Below are 25,391 nucleotides of genomic sequence, written 5' to 3' on the forward strand. Positions count from 1 at the left end.
AATTTAACGCAAATATTTTTCAGTAAATTTCATCACCATTATTGGACCATACAGACAATTTCAGTTATTGCTTTTAGTTTTTGATCAAAAGGTTTGTCAATTTTTATCAACATTTCATAAAGTGAAGCAGACTTCACAAAATAATTTTGTATATGGTACCAAAGGGTTGAGTCATTTTCACTTGACAAGCATCAATGACAAATTGTACATATTCTAAAAGCTTTTTTATAAAAAAAAAAGTAAATAAAAAAACAGGTAAACATATTTTGTAACATTGTTTGGGGGTTTCAAAATATAATTTAATATATATTTTATATTTTGTGATTTTGAACCATTTTTTCATGGCTAGTCAAAAAAGTTTATGTGATAAATTTTAGGTAGTGTAGAGATTATCAAAAGTCCACATTGCTTAATGAAATTATTATATACGTATTCTCTTTATTAGTAGCGTATGTGCTTACGTAAATGACAAATGCGAAACTATCGCCAAAATTCATGTATTTTAATAAATCCAATATACAATACCAAATTTGTAGAGTAGGCCTTTACATGAACTACACAGATATTTTCTATGGTCAAAATATAGTATATTTTAATGATTTAATATACAGCTTATATGTTTTATATGGACCAAATATGGGAAATACAATTGTTTGTTTACCGACACCTCAATTGGAGATACTCTTCTGATACATTAAATGAGATACAAGTTCACCAAAATTGGTGAGAAAAATTGAAGAACTGTTGTCAGTTTCAAAGTTACTTATTGATCAATAAATGCAAAGGTTGATGCAAAGATTTATGTTGTTACAGTGTACGATAAGTCACGTGTTAGACTCAATCCTAACAGTTATATAAACCATCAATTACAGTCCCCAGTGCTATGGACACAAGTATGCAATGTGGAATTACACAGCGATAAAGTCGCATCTCCAAGGTGTGATTAAATGCCATGATTATTAAGGTGAGATCATGAAAAATATGATCATTTTTTTTATACTTTTTGAAAAGTGATATGTTTATGATGTAGTTACAGGGACAAGGTCGTCCCTTTCCACTGGGGAATGATATTATCATAACATTAATTATTCAGTGAGTTTTAATTTTGCTAATTTCACTGATTTACACGACATCTATCTGCTAAAGTTAATTAATATTAACATGTAAAAATTACAATAAAATTTATATTTATGGAGAAATCTGTGATCATAAAATCCAGAAAATATGAAATCATATTAGTGAAATTAATTATTGATGAAAATTAATGATTGTACAGTAATCATTCATTCATTCATTCATTCATCATTTATTGGATTAAAGATGCATATTACTAACTCATACAATCATTTCTGGTCAACAGGTTGGGACAAATTACAGACTCAGAAATGAGGGACATCACAACCTAAGCATACACATGTATTTTACCAGTTGTCCCGCAAAAACTGTTATTCTTTGCAAAAAGAAGAACTGGATCTTTTATGTGCACTGAAAATAGCAACAGCTAGTACACAGGATCGACAGCTTTACATCCCCTCCAAAAGAACGCCATTCGTCCAAATACACATGCAGCAAGAGGGCAGAATGTACTTTTTCTTTCACCACTAAGTGTGCAGCCGACCGTGGGAGTCAAACCCACAATCTCCTTGTAGATGGGCGACGATTCTAAACCTTTCGCTGCACATTACATACTGAAGCTGTAGGGATATGAATGATCTGAATGACCTTTGAGTTGAGAGGACACCTAGTTTCAAGACAAAATTTTCCTTATAAATAATACAGGAAGATCTGTAGTTGTCAAAGGGCACCTTGGCAAACTTTTTGGACATCAATCGCCAGCCATGCCTCAATTAAGTTCAAGTCAATATAATGACAAGTATTGTTGGTTAAAAAGACAAACGAGAAGACAGTCTTTCATTAGAAATACACAAACAGACAAGGAGTTAAGATTCAACAGCTTGTTAATCAAATTTTAACAAATATTTTCCAATGTCATAAATCAAACCAAACTGACAAGAAAAAATGAGTAAAGGAAAACGAGGAAAAAATATACGGTATGAGAAACCAAACTGACAATTTTTCGATTGCTTTTTGACAAAAATATTTATCAAGTTTGATAAAAAATAAAATGAACATAATGACACTGCAGAAGAGACAAAGCGAGAGTATAAAATATCTGCCAGAAATACAAATACCATTTGTAGTTCCCACTTTTTTAAGCGAAAAAATACATTGTGCATGACTAGAATTGGCATAAAAAACTGATACAGTGAAAAGGGCTTCTTCTATGAAAGATGTCAATTTAAAAAAAAAAAAGAGAATAAATTAGTAGAAAACGCAGAAAAATACACTGCAGGTTTAATTTGGGAGAAGAAGCGTAATCAATTTCATCTTCATCAATTTTCTTTCTTTGCCTAAGTTCTGAATGTTCGTCAGTTCTATATTTCTAAAAATAGAATAATACTCATCAGCACATCTAAGTGCATCTTTATTTATGATAATCTGTCTTCTTCGCAATAAATAATGTATACGGTGAAGTTATAAATTTGTAATGAACAAACTACAGCATGAAAACAGCCGCAGACGATTTTTACATAATAGAATCAGTGCCGAGACATCCACAAACATGCACGACTATGGCTGGCTTCAAATAAGACCGCCTACTGTGCGTCTACTTTACTTGTACTTAGAGGAAGATAATGGAAAATCTGCACAATTTAAGGCTAAAAAAATGCAGCGAAACCTGCTTAAACCTACTGAAATGGTACGGGTAATTGTTTGGTTCACAGAATGAGTTCTGTGGTGCGATGAATAAGGTACTGACGAGCAGTGTACCCTTTAACGTATCTGATTTTGTTGGGATGTTGAGGCAAAATAGAATCCCTGAATTCAAGTAGGGTCAGCTAGGTGAATGCTGGGAAGATAGCTATTCATGAAAACAAAATGAAGACTGTATGTGGCCATTGGTGACTATTAAAGGTACAAACAACATTTTGTAGCTACAGATTTCCATCGTTTTCATATTCTTCAACTATATTGAGATGTTTTTCAAGGTAACTTTTTCAATGTATGTTTCTTTTGAGTCCATTTTTCTCATGAAAAATCATTGATGTGTCACATTGGCTTTAAAGTGACACTGTACCAGAAGTGTTCTGTACATGTTCAGTAGGTTTCCAGTTTAGATAGGGTGTGGTTTTGACAGAATTTAGCTTGTAATTGCACTGTGTAAACATGTGAAGTTCTCAAGTACAGAAATCACTGAGCAGAAAATAATCTTTGAAAACCCAAAACAACAAGTTTTTAATACATTGACAACCACAGTGCTGTATGTTGTCCATAACTTTGGGAGTAAAATTTGTAGTGCCTCTCATTGGCCATATATGCATACATGTATGACCTCTAAAAGTCACACATCCTGGTACTTTTGGGGGGTATTATTTCACTACAAAAGCAATAATTTTTATTATTATACCTTAATTCTTGCCATGTTTTGAACTAGAACGCCAACTGCATGCATCTTGGGAAAAATGCTTTGAGAAATTCTAATCGATAGTGAATTTATACCCCCAAGATTTGGGACCTTTACAAAATTGTAGGTACCACTCACTACCAGGATGTGTGACCTTTAGGGATCATGCATATGGCCAATTGGGTTACTGTAATAAACACTGAACAGTAACATCCTTTTAACACACTTTTTGAGAACATGTTTTCTCGTTGTTTTTTTCAAAAGTTTTGATGACCAGTAGACTGTGAAAATTTATTTATTGGTGGTAAAAATACGGCATTCACAAGGTTAAACGTAATTGAAAACATGATGACTTGCAGATGATGAATTTGTTCAAAGATGAGTGTTTTCTGTACTGATAATGACAAATTAAATCAAACCGTAAAGCGTGTATGTCATATCTGCCCCTGCAATTAGTATGTCACTCCCACCATTATAATGGATCGTTCCACATGGTGAACCCTGTAACCAAGCATGAAGAATGCACAGACTACAAATGCAGTGTTACAATCAGTATTCTGATATCTTTATTCTGAAGGTGTCAGGAGAAAGTATCAGTAACTACTGATAAAACCATTTTCTTTTAAGAACTTTTTTTAACCTCAAAATAGGTTTACTGTGTTAAAATAACAATACGGTACAAATAAAGATGTAAGTGTCAGCAATGCAAAACAAGAATTACACATGCACTGATCACCTGTCATAAACAAACCCTGAGTTAACCAGACACCAGTCATAAACAAACCCTGTGTTAACCAGACACATGTCTTAAACAAACCCTGTGTTAACCAGACACATGTCTTAAACAAACCCTGTGTTAACCAGACACCTGTCATAAACAAACCCTGTGTTAACCAGACACATGTCACAAACAAACCCTGTGTTAACCAGACACCTGTCATCAACAAACCCTGTGTTAACCAGACACCCGTCACAAACAAACCCTGTGTTAACCAGACACCCGTCACAAACAAACCCTGTGTTAACCAGACACATGTCATCAACAAACACTCTGTTAACCAGACATCCGTCACAAACAAACCCTGTGTTAACCAGACACCCGTCACAAACAAACCCTGTGTTAACCAGACACCTGTCACAAACAAACCCTGTGTTAACCATATACCTGTCAAACAAACTCTCTGTTAACCAGACACCTGCCATAAACCATATGTTAACCACATATTTGTCATATTTTTAACGACACAACAAACACACAACAGCTCAAACAGGTGAGAATAAAAGCTAACATGTCTCACGACTGCCTAATTCTAAGTGAATTGTTTCACACTAAAGTACTAACAGATCATCTTGGGTTTGGCATAGAGTTTTTTTTTTCTTTCAAGCTGTTTTTTTCGACTTTAAGTTAAAAATGATCTTTAACAGATGATCAATATCTAAATCCCAGCTTTTATGATAAGATGAGTTACAAAACATTGCACACAGAAAAAAATTAGAATCCTCTGCTCTTTCTCACCGGGATACATGAAGATAATAATGCAATCTGAAGACAGACGGTGTCACTGTGTATTTAATATAGATACCGGTAACACTGACATGATAAGAAAGCTAGCAGACAGGGGCAATCTAATTGATTAAACATGTGCTAGAGCGTAATTGTTTATATGCCAACTTGACGTCAAGTTTTCAATCAAACCAGTCAATGTGAGTCAGGAGAAATTGGAGTAGCAAGTCAGACAGACATACAGAGTATAGAACCTATATCGTTCTGAACCAAAAATGTTAACAACTTTCATGTCCCGCTGATATTTAAGGATAACAGAGTTAAAAATTTAAATCAATCAGTCTCATATTGTACATACACTTATGTTAATTCTTGAGGTATGTCTATCGTCAAAAGAAATCATATTTTATAATAATCCATGTATATTAAATGTATTTTTGGTTTATGTATGTTTTTAATCGAGCATATATAACACCATAACTAATATTGTAAACTTTTCTGTGACAAATCCTATTTACAGTAAATTCAAGGCATTCCCAAAAACCATTGCAACAAAATTCTCAAAAACCATTGCAACAAAATTCTCAAAAACCATTGCAACAAAATTCTCAAAAACCATTGCAACAACATTCCCCTAATTTCTTAAAAATACAAAGTTTGTAATGATTCCCATGATTTACAAAGTTGGTGAAAATTCCCACAACAAGCAAAGTGTGTGAACCTGATTCTATACTGCAATTAAAGTGGTCTAGGAATACATTATTTTATTACGACGGCTGATAAAATTTAGAACGACCCAAAATTCGCTAGACAGCTACTATGAATATGAATATGAATTTAGTAGCCCCCAGATGAGTGAGTATTTGATAATACTAATGAAAGCTGCTCTCAAAGTACTCGCAGAAGAACATCTTGAGATAGGCACTACGTTATTTATCAGGCCAATATTTTCATAGCTTTGAGCTGACATCAATCATGCCATGTTATCTTAGTCAGCAACTGTATGTACTTTACCTTGTAGTATTTTTTTTTTTTTTTTTTTTTTTTGAATTCTGTCTATTTGCATTTATTTAGCATGTTCTGAAATATATAGTATTCTACCAGCAGCAAAACATCATTTATCTCCAATAAGGGCCATGGGCAAAATTATTTAGCATATTTTTAAATTTATGTAAAAATGAAAATCGATGTACCAAGTAAACAGCCAATTCATGAAATGCGTGCAAACAGCAGCAATGAATTATTGTTTCACATATAAATTTATTTTTCAGTTGTCTAGGTGATGTTTACATGAAAGTATGCACAGCTACCCATCTTAGTTGCTGCCAAAGACAGAACTGAATTCACTAAAACACAATGGCCACCAATTGGCCATTTTGAATCCGATCTAAAAAAAAAATGACACGCATCAAGGTCCTATAATGTTCAATGTACATAACAAGTTTGAACAAAATCTGTCCATGTGCAACAGGGATATCCAGATCCAGAATTACAGAAATACTTGATTTTGATGAATTTTTAACATTAAAATGGCTGTCATTTGGCCATTTTAAATTGGACTGTCAAATGAATACATGTGCACATGTGTGACATATTGAATGATTCATATCTATTTGTCAGGGATATGACAACATTTGTTAAAACAAAATGGTCACCAGTCAGCCATTTTGAATCCGATCTGGGGGGGGGGGGGGAAAGATGTTCAAGATCATAAAATGAATGGACGTGCATATGTATCCTAAGATGCATATGTGAAGTTTGAATGTGATCATCTGTGGCAGGCCAATTATACACGTGTAGACGAACAGACGCACATAAATCAAAACACAAAGTTTCTGTTTTCAGTGTTCGTTCGAACAGAGACTAAAATTACAGCTTATGCCCTTTATAATTTCTGCTGAACAAATTAACTTGCTTGATAGCATATTGTTTATGTAGTGTAATATTAATTAGTAGATGTTTATTGCGACAGTTTACAAACACAAACACATTGAAATTAATGAATACTACAGGTCCAATTTGCCGGCAAAATTGAACGTAATGGATGAAACGGATTACACATTCCTATTGAATGTGTGAATTACTACATGAAATGAAGAAAGCGGCAACAGATAAAACCAGCTAACATACCACAGTGGACATACATCACTGTTATAGTAACAGTACAGTACGTTATTGGCACTAATCCAAGAGAACAGACTTGGCATACAATGTTTGTAGTTTCAGCGTTGTGTAGCAAAAAGGGCAAAGAGATCATTGTATTGGTGTTACATGAAGTCCCACTTTATTCACTAGATGCTAAAATGGAAATTTGAAGAACTATGCAACAGCAGAAATAACTAGTTCATTTCAAGAACATCATACCTCACACTTCAGAACAACATTCCGTAAACTATTTTATTTTCAATGCTATCAAATTTAGTGAGTCGATAATGAGAGAGCATTCAGACTCACCGTCTTAAAAACCGCAAATGAATTCTCCTGTGCTACTAAATTCACTGTACTGCACAGAAGTCTTTACTGACTCGCAAAATTAACATTAAAGCAGTAAACAGTATTGTTTAGAATAAAAATTCAGACTAAAACCATATTTCCCTAATTTTGATTAAATTTAGAGCCAGTACAAAATGTATGAAGATATAGAAATTACATAAATATGAGCAACATGTTGCATCACTAAGGTTCAAAATTAGCAGTTGCCTGGTTGCCCCATAAGACAAAAAAATTTAAAATTGGTTGCCCATTGTAACAATCATTTATTTAATTTTTTTTCAGAAATCATATTTATTGTTAGGGCAGTATTATCATTTCATTGAAAAAAGATTGAAAAGTTTTAAACTTCCAGATATGTGTTAAGCAGTAATTTGTAATATTTGATAACATTAAAAATCCATGAAAATTTTATTAGACATTTTTATGTGGACAACCAGTATTTTTTTTCAACCCCTGGATGATGATTTCGATGGGAATACGATGGCAAACAAGAGACTAATTCAGATATGCCATGGACTACAGTCTAATATCAGATTTCATTAACTTTTATTATTATTATTATTATTATTATTTATTGGTTCTTTAATTTTGAAGTACAAATGTTGTCAGGTTTGATATGAGTCCCATGCAACCAATGTGTATGAATTGAAGACATTTGTGAATGGCAGGGGACCTCACAGACATTTTTACTGATACAAAATTAAAAATTTTCACTGAATCACGAAATTTGCGAAAATTTGTTTCACAGGAAATTAAAGTTATTTCGGGTACAATGCCTGATTCATACTATTTCCCCATACTAAACCAAGTCATATAAAGACTTTTTTGTTACTGTTTTTTAACATTTATTACATAACAGCCTAAAATGATTTGTTAACTTTCATTATGGTGTAATAAATGAAATTATTATTATTATAAATGGCGGGTATCACATGAATAAATATTCTGGAAAAATTTGGTACACTTCCTGTCTGGTAATCTTTATGTTGTCAGTTGCCATGATGAAAATGAGATTCTTTAGTGTAATCACAGAAGCTGGGAACACTTATTATTATCCACCCTTGATACAGGACATGCCAAAATCAGTGACCCGTGGTAATGTCGTATATTGAAATGCAGTGCACGCTAGGATTATACAGGGGTCGCAGTTATCTTGAATACCCCAGTGACGCAAACCACTAAAGGATTTATTGCACGACAAACCACAGTGACTTTAATGCCAACAAATTACAGTTATTCGTGAATCAACAAAAGAAGAAGAACAAAAATTGGCTCTGTTGTTACAAAAATTTAGACACAAAAGATTTGCTGCACTGTAAAATTTGTCTGTTGCCATGGTGACTCTGGTATACGTGCCGATTTTTGCAAATTAAAGATGAAATCTTGAGGTATCAGATCATGTGTTATTACTTTTATTACCATGGCAACTGGAATAGATATCAATAGCTGATAAATAGACATTGATCATGAAAATTGATAGTGTTTTTGTGCATTACACAAACAAACTATTTATTTAACTGTCAAGTATTCCATTCAGTTCACCGCTCATCAGACGATCTGGGTTCCACTTCTGGAGCCAACTGTTGTCTCAGCAGTAAGAATCCAAACACACGGTTTTAGGTTAAGAAGTCTAGTTCGCACGCTTGTAGTTGCAATAAGCATATAAGACAAAGAATACCAGAAGAAACAGCAGCAAAACACTTGGAAATGTCATGAGCACAATTTTTTTTTTTAAATTAAGGTATTCAATTTTGCGACTGTATTCAGCTTTCCGTGAACAGAAGACACACGAAAATCACTATTCAAGTTTTTTTTATGAAGGAATATATAATTTTCAGATTTCATTTTTCACTTATAAGCAAACCAAAACCCAGTAAATACAGTACTTGACTAGTTCATTTTTATTCATATATCATACCATTCTTGACAGGTCGGAGCTACATCAAAGAATGTTCTACTTTGCTAGGACGCACACCACTGTACTCATTCAGACTACTATATACGCAGAAGTCTGCGGTATCACGTATTTCTATGAGCTCTGCACGCTGTAGAACACTGGTTAAAGAGCCGGTGAAAACAGCTTAAGTTGCAGAAACAGCACAAACTCAAGTTTAAAGTAATCCTGAGCAAACAAATTACTGGGGGGTAATACATGTTGCACATGTAGGGATCGTCTTGTTGCACTGTTTACTACTATATCCCAAAGTACTGTTGTCTGAAAGTTTTCGACCTTTGTTTTCACCTGATGGTTGCCAGGTGGTGAAATGGCCCGGATGTACGCCCGAGAATACTGACTTCAAATACTCATACCCACTTGGTGGTAGAGAATAAAGACTGTCTATTTTGTTTGTTTGTTGTGCATAGAAAATTTGCGAAAATGGTTTCAGATGTTACGGAAGTAAAATAATTTTAAAGTCTTAGAATAACAACATTATTTTCAACATTTCTGATGTTCTAGGTAACCAAAATCATGACATCATAATTTGAGACAGCGCCCTCAGTGTTGAATGTTTTGGCAACATTATGGCATCACTTTTTTAAGAGAATAATTTCAGTGTTGCCCGCATTGTGACAATCCAAATCCAAGTGGTGAAATGACTTAATTTGAAAAGAATCAGAAATACTGAAAGAATTTAGTTTTCAAGCATATAAAAACCAAAAAAAATAGCTTAATTTTCGCTGTTAAGAATTGATGTGTCTGTGAATACAAAATTTCATGAAAGTTGCTGTGTTGTAGAACAAAATTCCACTGCTACAAAATTACACCCTTTTCACTGACTTTCACTGAAATTAAATCTGTTTACAGTATTCAATTCTTTCAAAACAGTTCGTATCTACAATTGCCCAACCTGCGTTTATTGATGCAGACTAAAAATCCAGATGGTGTTCGTATTACACACACCCTGAAGCTATGATGAAGCTATGCTGTCGGAACCTTAAAATAATACTCGTATATGATATGCGAATTGAGTTCCCCTTCACAGATTAATACAAATTTATAATAAGTATATAAAATTATATATTTTTTTGCAAGGTTTACGGTATTTTTAAATTATCAATACACAGATTATGAAAATATTCACCACGATTTGTTTTCATACGCACAAGGTTTTACTAAAAATCTACAAAACATTTCACTATCTATACTCAACTTCGTGTTGATAGTATTTCTTTCAAAACTATGGTCAATAGCTGAGCGCAATGCGATATTACTAGCATCAAAGCTAGGCAGTAGTGGATTGGCATATAGTGAGCAGAATATTGTAAATTACAGAGGTGTGTCTATCGGCAAAATAGGTACTTTTATGATTCAGTATACAACAAGCTCACCTTGGCAAAATTTGCGCAAGCGAATTTCTCAGCTTAATTTATTTAATAACTCATTCATTCCAATAAAAAAAAACACTGTTTTTGCTCAGGCCAACAAAAAATTTAAAAAAAAATTATTTAAAAACCTGGTGTTGTTTATCGTAATAGACAGAGTGACAAACAAAGAACACAGAAGCACTGTACACAATATAAAGAACGCTGATTGAATAACCGAATGAGCCTCTATTATACAACACATGCATTTATACACAGTATTGTCAACAGGTATTGAAACGTACAGCCTGATATCCGTGAACAAAAGAAAAGATTTTCATTTAAGCGGACCAATATTATACGAGTGTAACATATGGGTAGCACATAAAGGGGGAAACCACTCCCAGACAATTGCATTACGATTGTACTTTCCAAGCAAAAAGCATTAAATTCAACAAATAGTAATGAACCACGAAGGACACAACAACCTTTTAATGGGAAATAAACTGTCTGTCATTGCATAATTAAATTTTTTTTAAATTAGCCTGCTACATTAATGTAATTTACTTTCACTTTAAAATTATTTTCGCTGAAGGAATGAATCAGTGAGAAAAAAATACCTTCATCTCATAAAAAAATCAGTGAAAATAAACTTCATACAAAAAAGCCAAAATTGATTATTCAGTAAAAATGTATTATTATATAAAAGATTTTTAAGATGCCATTCAACTTGGAGCATAACTTTTCGCTTTTTGTGTCAATTTTTTTTTTTAAATCAATGCAAGCAAAAGCTCTTTTTTTAATTAATATTTAAATTATTTTTAATTATTCAACAACAAAAAATAGCCTAGACAACTTTTTCTGAGACTTGTCTCTCTTACTTATTTCCTTAGTTTGTAATAAAAGATGTCTTTGATGCACATGAGTAAATATATCAATTAACAAATACAGACAGACAGACAGACAGACAGACAGACAGACAGACGTAACTCATCAAATTGAGTCATTCCACCACTTGGATTTGGATTGTCAGTACGTGCATAACACTGTAGTTATACTCATCATTGGCATGATCAAATGGTGATGCATGCAACGTTCAGGAATTTGATGATGTCATACTGAGTTCGAAATCAGCATTTTCATGTGGTAGAAAACTTTATTAAAATGATCCGTTTTCAATCCTACCGCAGTAAAATTGTGATGACAGGAAATGTTGTCATTAAAAAAGCCTCCCTAGAGAGTTATAAAAAGATATCTTGTGCAATTTATTTCAAACATGCTTTTCGGTTGAGTGCGCTAATGTAGAACATGTAATTGTATATGACAATAGAGGTAGTTAGAGAAGAAAAAAAATATATCGTGCATTAGGGAACAATCAGAAACAATCAATGGAGTGGGGGGAGGTGTCCTCACAATGTCTGTATACTGAAAGACTAATTTATACTGAAAAGAATTTTAAATTCAGAAATCTGTTGATGTTTGAGAAAAGTTGTTTGTTATATTATTAATATGAGGCAATGATATTTATTTTGCACTGTATGGTATTAGGGGGGGGGGTCAATGTTTAGTTCAGACACTGTCAGGGTTCCCCTAGAGCATTCAATAGTAGCGGTTCCCAACTGTTTAATTTTTAATAAACAATAGTTCATTTGGCATAACGAATACAATAGAGTTAATTAACATATTATATTAATATGCAAATTACTTCATGCTATTTTTCTGGGGAGGACTGTGACTAGTGTAAAATATTTTAGCTGGAAGTAATTTTCACTATAAAGACTTCCAGGGTGTTTTGTTATGGAGTTGATTTTAATATTGCTGGATTTTCTTTTCACTGTTTCATTCCTTCAGCAAAAATAGCGAAAGTACCGGTACATTCCAAGTGGAAAATATTTTACAGAAAAAATTTTTCGAAATTTTGAAATGTTAAAGGTACCCCTCCCCCCTCCAATCTTCAAAAGACAACTCCCTGAATGAATATGTTATCATTAGGATAACATATTGTTGCAATCTATTTTAATAATAAATTGTCCATGCAATCTAAAGTAAAGTGCTTATTTAAAAACGTTGCACTATGTTTCATTTCAAATAACATTAAAATGCTTCGGATTCGTATAAATCTTTAGCGTCAGTCGCAAAATACCCTCTAGCAAAAACGTGCTAATGACGTAGATCGGTGAAAAAAAGTTGTTTTACTACGTCATTCAAAACAGTGTTTTGTGAAAAGTTTGCTGTATTGCAACAAACGAAGGTGAAATTAAACTTAGCATCTACGTCATGTCTATGTCATGACAGCACGATGTTTGCTTTAGGGTTTGAAACAGAGAAAAACTTCAAAAGAATAACGCAATTTCTCGCTGCAGGCAATAAAATTCAAATTTAACTTTAATCAGCTTTCCGAAAATAAACCTTCCACTTATTTTTTACCGAATTTTGTAAAATTTCAATCAAAATCTATAGCCAATAGGGTATTATATCTATATGGTCCAAAAATAAAGAAGTTATACAAAAAATATCAATAATTTACTCATAATTTTTTTCTGAAAAAAAAAGCATTGTTGAAAAGCTCAAAAACAGACTGACGAAGGGTAAAAAAATAAAGGAAATTATTGCTGTTACACATGTACAGGGCGATACCCTTAAAAGGATGTGTAACCTTTGGGGGGGTCATACACATGAACTAAAATGGCCACCAACAAAGAAACGTTAAGTAGAAATTCTGACAAGATCTTCATTGAAATGACCAAACTGTAATTTAGTAAATCAGTGTGTGGAAAGCAGATACAATTTAAATTATCCTCCAAGACTAATTAACAGTGTTGCACTCAGACTGACAAAGCTGCTATAACTGCGAATAAAGTCATTCCTAAAATGTCCAGGTTTTCTAACAGTTCATAAAAACGCGAGAAAGTAGATAAATACTTAGACAGCAGGAACCAAGATTGTGACTCGGACTCCACATAAAACAGCCACAGACCTGTTAAGAACATTTTGTTTTAATCCAGAAAAGACGCAATGATACAATGTTGGAGTGAAATGTCAGACAGGTACATGTAGATACAAAAAATCCATCGCTGTGACATGTACAAAATACGATGCCCCCTGACTGTCATTTAGGGGTGTCGCTACTCGTTTCAACGACATAGCTGTAATATATTTTTAAAAAAACCTTGAGGCGGTTTAATTGCCACAGTTGTGCGTCATGTTCGATACAGGTCCACGTGATGAATACAACTTGTGTCGCTACATTGTTTGTTTTATAAAATTTGAATGCTGGTTGACTTTACAGCACTTTAATCAACAATTCAAATTCAATTACTATTTCATGTTATTTGCGAAGAACTATCGTAGCTTAAGGAACCCACTCTTCACTGCTACAATATTTCACGTTGTTCCCTTAAAGGCAAATACATAGATAAAATCCATATAGTGGAAACAATGACCAAGTGTCATTGAGTTGCAAGGGCAGGGCGATAATGCCAAAACAACTACTAAAACTCTTCTCTCAAACACAACAATCTGTTAAAAAGCATTCTGTTCTCCATATTACATTAAAAAGATCAATATTCAAACCACTCAAAATCACTTTTGTATTTCATCTTTTGATTGGTTGAACCTATCTGCCTGATCTACTGGGTCAACAAACAGGATTCTGTCTGGCTGACCAGTGACCTACTAGGTCGAAAAACAGTCATCACTAAACCAATGGTCACAGATGGTGCCCCCTGAAGACGATTCTATTATTCTATTGCCAAAAGGAGTAAAGAAGGCTGTCGTAGGAATTGATCGCTCGCTTACGAACTGTACAAAAGATAATTTTAACTTGAGTTGGCAGTCAATTTTGTGAATTAATTGGTACTTAAATTGTATTTAAATCCTGTTAGATTTCAGAATTGTGTTTTTATTCTCATGTGGAAATCAGTTTGAATTCACAAGAACCTTCATATTATACACTACATCCCGAGTTCGAGATCATGTAAATAAGTTTCAGCTTTGTAATACAAACAGTGATACTAACAAGATGCAGCATGGCGTGTATGTGACAATTTAAATATACTAGACATGTTTATCGCTCTCCACTGCAATCATAACCAGCCGTGCCACTGAGTTTATCAGGACTGCCACATATCAAAGACAATTAAGAACTATTCTTCAGCTTACCAGCCAATGTCAACTCATGTTTTATGAATATTTAACCTTTTGAATGCCTTAGTCCACTTTGTGACCATCAGAAATTTAAACCTACATAATAAAGCAGCCTATCTGCTGAGATAGCTCCGCTGTTAGCAATGCACATCTCAATTGAAGAACTGAAAACATTATTAGAAAATAAAGCAATCGGACTCTCCGTTTTCAACAAGACAATAATAATACTTTTTACCAAAAATGACAAAAATAATCATTAAAATTAGATAATTGAAGATATCATCATGAAATGAACAAATCTGAGGGAGCTTTACCACGGACGACAACGGACAATCACTAATATGATAAGCTCTGCTCGACAAAGTCGACAGCGGAGCTAAAAATAACTAAAAATAGGCAAAATGTTCACAATACAGAAAAAAATTATGGCATTCAAGGGTTTTTATAATCATGCACGACCAGCACTCGTTCAATGTTAATGAGCGTATCAGTCCTGGATGCACAAATGTCAAAGTTTGACTCATTAACAAGTATCTATGTAAGCTTGCAGCTATACACGTGGACATCAATGTATTCAATAATCTTAATACTAATTCTTAGTTGGTAAAGTTTAAATCCAACCGTGATAAAAAGATTAATCTGAGATACAATCCTACTTCGTCTGCCCAGAAATCAGATCAGTCAGCTCCCAAAAAGTTTTAGACCAGATTGTTATTTTAACGCTATGTTTTAAATACGTTTTTAAAACAAGCAGCCTATCGGCTGAGATAGCTCCGCTGTTAGCAATGCACATTTCAATTAAAGAACTGAAGACATCATTAGAAAATGAACAATATGAATAGTATCAAAGCAATCGGACTTACAGTTTTTAACAAGAAGTCGAAAATATCACTTTTTACTAAAAATTACAAAAATATTCACCAAAATAAATAGAGAATTGAAGATATCATCACAAAACAAACAAATCTGAGAGAGGTCCACATGTAGTACCTATATATGTAATATCAAAGCAATCAGACTTCCAGTTTTCAACAAGAAGTCGAAAATATCACTTTTTACCAAAAATGACAAAAATATTCACCAAAATTAGAGAACTGAAGATATCATCACAAAATGAACAAATCTGAGAAAGGTCTACATGTAGTATCTATATATGTAATATCAAAGCAATTGAACTATTGGTTTTTAACAAGAAGTCGAAAATATCACTTTTTACCAAAAATTACAAAAATATTTACCAAAATTAGAGAATTGAAAATATCATCACAAAATGAACAAATCTGAGAGAGGTCCACATGTAGTACCTATATATGTAATATCAAAGCAATTGGACTTGAGGTTTTTAACAAGAAGTTGAAAATATCACTTTTTACCAAAAATGACAAAAATATTCACCAAAATTAGAGAATTGAAGATATGATCATGAAATGAACAAATCTAAGAGAGGTCCACATGTAGTACCTACTGTAAAATCTGTATTAGAAGCCACGGCTTCTATTAAAATGGTACAATGCAACAGAGGGGATGCGACTTCTATTAGAGCATCTACACATATGAGAAATGAGGAATTTTTAGTTCTCAATTATTCAAATAGTATGGATGCGACTTCTATTAGGGATGCGGCTTCTAATACAGATTTTGCGGTTTTTAACAAGAAGTTGAAAATATCACTTTTTACCAAAAATTACAAAAATATTCACCAAAATTAGAGAATTGAAGACATCATCACAAAATGAACAAATCTGAGAGAGGTCCACATGTAGTACCTATATATGTAATATCAAAGCAATCGGACTTGCGGTTTTTAACAAGAAGTCGAAAATATCACTTTTTACCAAAAATTACAAAAATATTCACCAAAATTAGAGAATTGAAGATATCAACATGAAATGAACAAACCTAAGAGAGGTCTACCCAAGGGTACATATACACCAAGTATCAAAGCATTCAGGCTTGTAGTTTTCAAGAAGAAGTCGAAAAAGTAAAACATTGACACGGACGACGGACAATCACTCATATGATAAGCTCCGCTCGACAAAGTCGACAGCGGAGCTAAAAATGAGACAAATAAGGAGAAAATGTATTGCTATAAAAGTATTTAATTTCACTATTTTTACATTTGATCATAATTTCTGAGTTCAAAATTGAATTTTCCGGTGAAACAATGAGTTCTATTGTAATTTTACATCGTGTTCATATGAATTTAGTTAGTTATCAGCGAAAATTACAGAAATTAAAACCCAGTGAATATTTAATACTTCTACAGTACAACAGTTTTCAGCAAAAATTAATTCCATTTGAAATAAAGTATTTTACAGTACACAAATATGAACTGTCATGATTTTTTTTTATTACGTTGCCATAGAAATGTCAGAAGTGTGGAGTAAATGATGTTATGGATTTCCTGATACATTTCAATAAAAACATAATAGTCAGCGTTTAAGGAAACGATACCACGTCGACTGGATATAAGCCATTATAGATATAAACCATCAACTGTGAATAATGAGGAGTCAAAATTAAACAACACAAAGAGCAATCTCAAGGCAACTTTACAGAAAGCCACAAAGGTCATTGCACTTCATAATAAACGCACAATACCGAAAGAATTAGGGTACACATAAGCAGACAGCTCTTTATTGAAGACGTATGCACTTATTTTAACGCTTATCAAAACAACAAAAGAGTCGAAAATGTCAAGTTCACATGCCTCAATTGGCTCTTTTAGACACGTATACACTTCTATTGGGGAAAGCTAAATTTGAACAAAATTATTATTCCTATTGTTTTTCACGATAATTTTTCACAATTTTGTTGGAGAACTAGTCATTAGGAAATTATGCCCTTTTGATTCAAAGTTTTTTGAGAAACATACCTAAAGTGGTGAAATTTTGCAATAAGATTTGATGAAAAAATGTTAGGTTAAAAGCTGCCACCAATCAATTGAATTCCTATTTTGTTTGTGTTTTTCTGAAAACAATAATGTGAAATTCATTTTATTCATTGCAAGTCTTGCACATTTGGTGTTATATCTTGTATATGTAATATACCAGTACGCACAGTTGTTTAGACGAAACATTCAGTGATGAAATCTCGTCGTGATATTTTTTCATGCACATGTGGCCTAATCCCTTTTCTGTCGTGAACACCGCTTAGATTTGCAACCCAGCGCATGTAAATTTAAATATATATAAACGTGGTCGGAAAAATGATTGTCTAGCGGTAAAACCGATAAAGGAAACTAGGTTACGGCATGGACGTAATTAAAATGTAAACACTGTTTTTAATGCATCGCACAAACCGCAGCTGATTGATAATTGTTAACGAATTTACCCATACACATTTTTTTCATCTAAACATTCACAAGCTGCGACTAATTCCCTTATGCTATTGGTGATATTAATAATTTATAATAAATAGTTACATTTAAAGCATTAGTTTGTTACTTTGTTATTTTTTTTAAATATTTTACACAATTGAAATGTGATTTATAATACCACTCATTGTGCTTATTATAATAAACATTCGTGTTCTTATATAGACGTAGGCATTTCGAACAAAATCTTACTGTTTATTTGTGTGTTTTGTGTAGATCGCATGGGACCCACATTGATGACACAGCGAATGTGCCACTTTAACCTTCAGTTGTATATATTTTAGTAAAAATCCTAATGTTATGGCAGCAGTACCGGTACTTTGGTTTTTTTAAGGGGTGCAGGTCTAATTGAATATTAATCATCTTTTCTATAATTTCATTTCTATGGGTTAATGCCAAAATTTAAAAATAAAATTGACGTCAATGAAACATTTTTTCAAGAACGAAAACTTTGAAATATGGAAAATTGCCAAAATAAGCATTTTTGCACTGATTTCTATGGTGAAATTGTTTCTTCAATATCAAAATTTTGCTCTGTGACACGAGATAAAAAAGTCATATATTATTATAGACCCTCTCTATTCCCTCAACCCTTCATCTCATTTACATCACACCTTTAATCTCCAATGGTAACTAAATCCATCTCCTCCATTATTCACTATCTCATGTGTGACAAAATAGGTTCCAGTTAATAAATGTGGTGTTCACAAGCAGTGAAACGCAGGATTCAACCCAGAGTTAATTTTAACCCACGCTTGGAAAACATGCCTAAACATATCAACCCAGGTATTATAACATACCACATAATTTCAACCCAGAGTTAATTTTAACCCACGCTTGGAAAACATGCCTAAACATATCAACCCAGGTATTATAACATACCACATAATTTCAACCCAGAGTTAATTTTAACCCACGCTTGGAAAACATGCCTAAACATATCAACCCAGGTAATATACCACATAATTTCGACCCAGAGTTAATTTTAACCCACGCTTGGAAAACATGCCTAAACATATCAACCCAGGTAATATACCACATAATTTCAACCCAGAGTTAATTTTAACCCACGCTTGGAAAACATGCCTAAACATATCAACCCAGGTAATATACCACATAATTTCAACCCAGAGTTAATTTTAACCCACGCTTGGAAAACATGCCTAAACATATCAACCCAGGTAATATACCACATAATTTCAACCCAGAGTTAATTTTAACCCACGCTTGGAAAACATGCCTAAACATATCAACCCAGGTAATATACCACATAATTTCAACCCAGAGTTCCATGTTTAACCAGGGAGGAGACATGTGTGGACAAGGTCTCCAGGTTAAAACAATGACAGCGATCCAATGGTAGTTAACTATACTGTGAAAAGGTGTTATAAATGAGTTAAATTTAAACCACTGCAACATATAAGCAAAAAACACAAAAATAGCCAAATCTTTTAGGTAAAAACTGAAAATTAACTAAAATTTTGTTGTTGGCTCCAAAATTAGGATTAATTTCCAAAAATATTCAAGAATATAAAAAAAAAAACAGAAAGTTTGGTGGTGAAAATGTCAAAAGAAATATTTACCAAATGATCCAGCCCTCACATGTGAACAAGGCTGCTCATACTTGGCTTGAAGTTACAAACATTACCAATTTGTTATGACAATACAACATTCCTGAAAATCCTACATACAAACTACATAAATCTTTGTTATATGAAGGGAATGACATCGTTGAAATAAAAATCACATCCAATATATCACAACTAGAAAGGTCAATATTCTTTGACTTACAAACTAAGACAAGTTACATTACATATTCAGGGTGGGGGTGGGGTGGGGAGGGGGGGCTACAATGTACTTCACAGAAAGCTCTACGTTGCTAAAACGTGCACCACTGTACTATGTATTTCTATGGTCTCTGCGCGAGCTACTCTGGAATGCTGCTCGTAGATCCGGTGAAAACAGCTAAAGTCGAGAAAACAACACAAACTCAACTAATTCTGAACTACCAAATTTAGGTTACTAATGCATGGGTAATTTTGTTACACTGTTCAGGAGAGTCTCAACAACCATCATAAAGTTTCGGCCTTTGTTATCAATGTGATAGTTGCCAGGCCCGGATGTCAGCCCCTGAGAATACTGAGTTAATTTTGAACAAAGAAAACATGCAGAAAGTAGTTACCGGTGATTACTATGCAAATTAGCTTATTAATATGCACATTTTCAAAGTAATGTTAAACTACACACACAGTATGCACGAACCACGTTTCAATGCATCTATGGTAATAGTTGACAGAATATACAAGAACAATACTTGATAAGTTAATCAATTATTATGTAAATTACCTAATTAATATACATGTGTGTAATAAACCTAATCAGGTAAGTAGTTCATCATTTTTTTTATAAGTATACCAAATTTCTTTGACTCAATGAAATATTGGCAGGAATCAATTCTCTGAGCCAACTGTTCGCTCCGCAGTTAAATCAGAGTACACTCTGCCCTGCTTTCCATGTATGGGAGACTGGTTTGCAAACCTGCACTTGCAATTAGCACTTAGGACAAAAACATTAGGATAGACAACAGTGAATTAAATGTCCAATAATGTTGCATAGCATATATTTTTTAACAAAAGAAGAAACACACACATATAAATACAGACATTCCTGTTTGTGCGCTGCTCAAATAAAATGGCCCAAATACATATTTTTAGATCATTTCTGATCTGATAGATCTTTCGTCACAAACCTGATATTATGATAATATACAATGTAATCTGTTTTTTTCAAAAATCACCTCAACCAACCATTTTTTTTTAAATTCTGCACTGAAACAGTGACGAAAGTAACATGATAATGCACAACCAATAGAGCTACATTTTAAAAGCAGTGATATGGCACATCTCTACACCAATATTATATCCTTCCACTGGGAAAAATATAATCCTAATCCATTGCAAACGAAAATGTTTTACCTTACGAACTGAGTGATTAAACACAGCATAGATGCCACAGTTACGAAACACGAAAACCAGAATATAGTTACATTTTTAAATGATGTTACAAAGCACAAATAATTATCCAGCATGATTTAAATTTACTCAACAGGGAAGCTTCATTATTTCGTCTATTTTATAAACAGCTGTTGTGAAAAATTACTTCTTATGCCTACTAATATTAATAAGGGTCCACGTGGAAAGTAGGATATACATGAACACTTAACCCAGATCAACTGATTTAAGTTTTTAAATGGTTTCCATGTCAACACAAATTCAATAATAACCTTTATCAGTTGAAGCTTCTGAAAAATTAGATTTTTAAATATTAGGAAAAATTATCATATTCCTATATAATAAATATGGATTTAACCCCATCAAGGAAATCCTAAATATTTTTTTTGGACAAAGCACTGTTATTGTTATATTCTCTGATTGAAAATATGTAATATATAATATGGAGTTGTTTTTGATGCGACAATGACATTAATCCTGGATTACGAACTAGAAAATAACGTTACTTTTATGAAGTTCATTATTATTCAAGGGTACCATCTGTGTGTTATAATGCATAGAACAAAGACATCCATGCATTAATTAAATATCAAATACATTTAGCGGCTATTCAATTATCATTCCACTTTTATTTGTTCACTTGGAAATCATTCCCTAGAGGTTGTGACAAATGTTTGCTAAATAAGATTGGGTTACAATTACGGCTACTGAATGAAACTGGAGTGAAGTAATAACTGTCTGGTTGCATTGATAATACCAATCAAGTGATTTTTCACAAAGAAAATTAATTTTAAATACACCACAGCTATGAAAGCATAAAAATGAAACAAAAAATTCAGTAACCCCAGTGTGAATTTCATCAAAGTTGTGGCCTTGAGTTTATGTATTATTCAATAATAAGGCTCTAACCACAATGTAATGATGTTTTTTTATTTGTTTGCTCCCCAAGGTTCAAAAAAAAAAAATCAGTGCAGCTCAAAACAAGTTTGCCATAATTGCTCCTATAGTTGCACATACTTTTAAGTAAATGAGAAACTTGTGAAACTTGTCTATGTTTAAAATGAGTCATATTCTCACAATCCAGAATACAATAAATGCAGTTTATGTGTATGTGTTGTAATCTAATACAGTGAATACGGATATAGATTGTCTGATCGCTTATTGTAAAATATTTTTCGCTGAATCAGCAAAAATAAAATCCAATTGCTTTTCTCCCCCACTGCGTTGTATATACACGTATTACAGATCAGTGAAAACAAATAACAAATGTCAACTCAATAGGTGATTTTCCGTACAACTGCGAGATCTTGCGAGATGCATGAAAGACACGCGTTGAACGTCTGCCGCAAAAATCGAACGATTTGATTTTGAACTCAAATTTCTTTATTTCGTAGCTCACATCGACCGGCCGATCTTCGACAGAGGAATATTGCATTCGAATACCCTTACTTAATCGAAATTGCCCATCATCAAATGTGTACAGTACATTATTTAGCATGGAAATGTCCCCCAAAATACTTTCGCGTTTGTCGAATCTCACACGATGTTTGACGCCACTACAACGCTATGACTTATGTTTGTCCTGTTTTTACGTTCGATTTCACGCATAACACGTGATTCTCGCAGTGAACCGAAAATGGTCTATTTGCTGTTTTCAAAGAAAAATAAATATTGGATCAATTCATAATTTGAGAATTTTCAACTAACCAACTACCTCACTGGTTCTGCCACCATTTATTTTCAGTATTTATTTTCCATTTAATATCAGTATTTCAATGCTTTGAGCAATTTCACTGGACTTGAAGTTCACAGACTTGGCAGTGAAACAATGACTCCTATTGTAATTTTACATGTTTATGTGGATTTAATTTAGTGGATTTTACTTATCAGTGAAATTAAAAACCAGCAAACAATTAATGCCTTATAGTATTAGAAATAAAAACACCCAGTAAAGAGGAAGCAGTCAATCTCTGGGATTACAACAGGAAATTGTTTATGTTGTATACAATTTTGTTTTCATTTTCATTTCATTTTAATCAAGTAAGTACATTTTCTGTGAGATTAAGCTTAACTGGTGGTGCCCTGTAAATGTCCGCCACTATTGTTCACTATTCAAGGGTATTTATGCAAATAAAATTACAATTTTGAAATGATAACAATGAATAGCTTTCACTGTCACAAAATTTAGCAACATCACAAAAAATAAATTGTGCTTCTGGAATAGTTGGAATTAAATCCTCCTAGGATTTCTGATTTATTCAAAGAACAAACATACGCATTCCCAGTAACAAGGGATTTTCATCTTGTTTCTTAACTTTTTCAGTGGCTTTTCACCATATTGATTTTAAATCTCACAAAAGTTTTATATGTTGTTTTTTTTTGTATGGTCAATAATTTTGAAGTTATTGTTTATACAGTTCTGACAATGTGACAGTATGGCTGTTTTAGTTTGAATCAAATGAGCAAGTTATTCAATATTTTTTTCTATTTTCACATGTTTCTTCCGCGCACTGAGAAACATTATAGTGGTGCGAAGGGGCAAGTTTTTGGAAAGCACTAACCAACACTGATATGCATGCTAAGTTGTAGAGGCTTCAGTGTTCCTATCTTCTGAAATTAAAAGCAGAAGGAACAGAACAAGCACAGATCAGATCACAAAGTTCTGAGATGTTTGTTTATATGCCGCTGGTGTCATTTCACACTGGTGCCAAATTTCCTGATTTTCACTGCCTCACAAAATGTGCGAAAATTGGTCTCTTGTGAAATACACACCGTTTACAACATTCCATCCTACTAATGCTCAAAATGATGTCCCACAATGCCATGGGGCAGTCCCAGATTGTCTTTTAGGGAATACCCAATAGAAATTAAATAATAGGCTGGAGAACTCTTGATTTAAACATTGTGTAAACTGTTTAAGAAGGGTTAAAAGCCATGTCAACGTTATCTCACAGTTGCCTTCCAAGCGTCAGCGTAAATACTCAGAAGTTTTGTAGGTATTCAAATAAAGAAGTGTTTATTTATTTAGTAATTTACAACCACGGATCACAACGCGCTGGATAACAGACATCTTTAACTTTAATGGCACAGTTGCCTAGACACGAACTGACACAGATTGTTTCTGTATACATATTTGCAGGAACAGTTTAGCATGGTGTTGAATTTCAAACTCATCCGAATAAATAATGAACCGCTACGGTCAACACAAAATAAATAAAAAAAACATTCTGCGTGTTTTAAATGAGGATTTACTACAGCCGTTACGTTGGACATCGATGTCTATATAAAGTTAACTGTTTGATAAAATTATATAGTAAAGACTTCAATCAGTGACTGACTATGAATCCCGCCACTAGTCAAATGCCGCATGGTATATGCGCGATCAACTCACCGGTGGTACCGATCTAATTTTCTCCTTCACATGCGCGATCGAACGTTTTAGCGTGAAGCGGCCACTACGTGACCGGATCTAAACCCGGAAAGCTCTGGCTAGCACAACTGGTTTCGTAATTACGGGATTACTCACCTGATTCACCTCCGAGGAAGGGGATATCAGTACTTGTATCCATAGTTTTGACGTCTTTCCTTGATTCCGCCATTATCGGTGAAGGAAAATATCCCGAAATGCTTTGCGTTCACAAAGCATGATTTTGGTTCAAAGTTCACACAAATACGTTCAGCAGCTCAGGAGACTCAAGTACTAGTAACAGTAACTAGAAACAGCGCCACCAAGCAATGCTTTTAATAGTAAATGAAAAATACGGAACATGTTTGTTTGTTTTGTTACTACGATAATAACGATGGATGCGTAAAATTTACTAAAAACAAATTAGATAAAGAAAATCTCAAGGAGGGCACTCAAATTGGAGTGCGGGTACCCATGCTCAAACATGGCAAAACAAAAATATAATGGAAAAATAAATTGGTAAATATGTACCTTTGTTTTGTTTTGTTCCATAAAAAACATAAACACCGTAGACGTGACTTTCTGTTTTAAAAAAACACCCATAATACGAGTTTTTATGCTGCAGCATGTGTACCTAGTTCCAATTCAAGTGTCCCTCCCAGGAAGACAATAAAAAGAGGGTAGCC

General features: G+C 33.4%; 1 protein-coding gene across 1 annotated transcript in view; it reads right to left on the reverse strand.

Annotated features, from left to right (window-relative positions):
• The window catches only part of LOC100373640 (double-stranded RNA-specific editase 1-like), a 119,615-nt gene extending 94,665 nt beyond the window's left edge, over window positions 1-24,950 (reverse strand). The window contains exon 1 of the mRNA XM_006823840.2: window positions 24,826-24,950. Coding sequence (XP_006823903.1) covers window positions 24,826-24,898 — 73 coding nt within the window. The 5' untranslated portion in view covers window positions 24,899-24,950. The remainder of the gene's footprint in view (window positions 1-24,825) is intronic.
• Between the last annotated feature and the right edge of the window lie 441 nt (window positions 24,951-25,391).

The sequence above is a fragment of the Saccoglossus kowalevskii genome, chromosome 21 (genome assembly GCF_978046115.1).
Source record: "Saccoglossus kowalevskii chromosome 21, keSacKowa6.1, whole genome shotgun sequence".
NCBI lineage: Eukaryota > Metazoa > Hemichordata > Enteropneusta > Harrimaniidae > Saccoglossus > Saccoglossus kowalevskii.